The sequence below is a fragment of the Mandrillus leucophaeus genome, unplaced genomic scaffold (genome assembly GCF_000951045.1).
Source record: "Mandrillus leucophaeus isolate KB7577 unplaced genomic scaffold, Mleu.le_1.0 Scaffold1376, whole genome shotgun sequence".
In the NCBI taxonomy this organism is placed as follows: domain Eukaryota; kingdom Metazoa; phylum Chordata; class Mammalia; order Primates; family Cercopithecidae; genus Mandrillus; species Mandrillus leucophaeus.
In genome coordinates, this window is record NW_012101339.1 from 109855 (window position 1) to 112012 (window position 2158).

The 2158-nt window shown below is 46.8% G+C and overlaps 1 protein-coding gene across 1 annotated transcript in view; it reads left to right on the forward strand.

The window, feature by feature from the left end:
• LOC105534663 (neuroblastoma breakpoint family member 4-like) overlaps nucleotides 1-2158 on the forward strand; it is a 25769-nt gene that overhangs the window by 3052 nt on the left and 20559 nt on the right. The window contains 1 exon segment of the mRNA XM_011973439.1: nucleotides 808-942. Within this exon segment, the coding sequence (XP_011828829.1) occupies nucleotides 808-942 (135 nt within the window).

Sequence of the window (2158 nt, forward strand, 5' to 3'; positions counted from 1 at the left end):
TGGAGGTCACAGTATTGCAAAGGTCTCCTCCTTTCTTGATGGAACATGGTCTTTGGAGCAAGAGGCAGCATTCGTCCAGTTTTAAAGGACAGGAAGGAGGCTGTGACAGGAGGCAGCTTGTTAGAGTGAAAAGAGCCCGGCCTAAGAGTGAAGGTTCCCAGGCTCTATCTTCAATGACGTCCTTAGCAACTGTGGTCAACTGATTAATTTATCCTTCCTGGGTTTCTGTCTCTAAATCTGTAAAGGTAAACAAATTGTCTCTGGCATTCAAATGTGGGAACACTTATGACTATATTGCACAATGAGATAAAGCCCCTTGCTGTGTGCTGTTGGAGAAGGTATTTGAAGTACTGGCATTTGGTGGTAGGAAGTGGTTGAGGCTGGAGCACTCCCCATGGAGACAGTGTCCCTGGATAACACAGTATAAGCCACTTGAGGGGCCCATGAAGTCCCTGATGTATGGAGTATTGTGGGACAAGGCTGTTTGTCCTGTTCTAAGAGAAAGATACAGGTTCTAAATGTGAGCTGTGACAGGACACAGAGCCCGTGCCTGGGAATCAGATCTGTGGCAGGATTGGGGAGACAGCTGCTGAAGTCCAGAGAGAGGCTGGACAAGCCTGCAGTGATATGAAGAGGAAAAGATCTTTTCAATATTTGGCCACATCTTGATGGTGACCCTGCAGATCAGAAATGCGTTGCCTCATGGATGAGGAAACCATTCCAGGGCATTTTGTTAAAGATAAAACATGAGAGCTCTTGTACCGTCTGGTCTCATACATATAGATGTTTGTGTATCCGTGCACATAGGGCTCACTGTACTTGCATAGGTGAAGTAGGAAATATCTCAATGGACACTTCTGTATTTGCAGAGAATGATGAAGATGAGGATGAAGATGAGAAAGACGAGGAGATTGAGAAAGTACAGGAATCACCTGCCCCCAGGTAACACTGAATAATCAGGAGCGGGTAATGGGTGGTAAAATATGAAAAGGGTCTCAGAAAGAACACAAGGCAGGTGAAGGTAGTTACAGATTCCAGATGCAGGATAAGAAACCTGCAGAGTCCACTGATTTCATGCACTCACCCAGCAAGGAAATAGCCCTGTTAACATGCTTGTCCATTGTCTTCATGGTACGCGTAAGCATGACCCCAGATGAACTCACAGCCCTAGGGACTTCCTGCACACACAAAGGAGACATGTTCTCCCCTGCAGTGAAAGTCAGGAGGAGATGCAAAGCTGCTTTCTACACAGTTGTCTTTATGTTCTTTTAAGGAAAGATAAATAGCAGAGAGGCAACAAACAGAGGAATTAGGAAGTACCTAGCAAAGTTGAACACAAAGAAAAGTACCTAGACAAAGAATTTACATTTCATGTCACAATATTAAAATAAAAATAAATTTAGAAGGCACACCATCTCTGGAGTCTACAATGGCTCAAAGGCCTGTATTCCTGTGGCCACAGTAGGTTAACTACAACCCAGCTTAGACACACCGTGTGGCAGCAGTTTTTAGTCTCTGTGTGTGCTCTCAAGACGGTACCATACAGAGACTTCTGAGTCTCTGTCCTCAACTCCTATCTACCCAGTGCAATGATCACCAGCCACTGTTTCATCTCTGGTTTTCTCTGCTCTGTTGCAGAGAGGAGAGGATTGTCTGTTCCTTTTTTTTTTTTTTTTTTTTGAGACGGAGTCTCACTATGTCCCCCAGGCTGGAGTACAGTGGCGCGATCTCCGCTCACTGCGAGCTTCGCCTCCCGGGTTCACGCCATTCTCCTGCCTCAGCCTCCTGAGTAGCTGGGACTACAGGCGCCCACTACCGCACCCGGCTATATTTTTTGTATTTTTAATAGAGACGGGGTTTCACCGTGGTCTCAATCTCCTGACCTTGTGATCCGCCTGCCTCGGCCTCCCAAAGTGCTGGGATTACAGGCGTGAGCCACCGCGCCCGGCCTGTCTGTTCCTTCTTAAAGGGAAACTCCCCTTTGCTTTCTGAGACCACTCTCTTATGCCTCCTGTCAAAACCAGTAGGACTTCCTGGGGTCCAATGCCTTTTGGTTTAATCTTCTGTCATTTCTATCCCACCAGGCTCATCAGGGAGGTGCAGAAGGCTGAAGAAAAGGAAGTCCCTCAGGACTCACTGGAGGAATGTGCTGTCACTT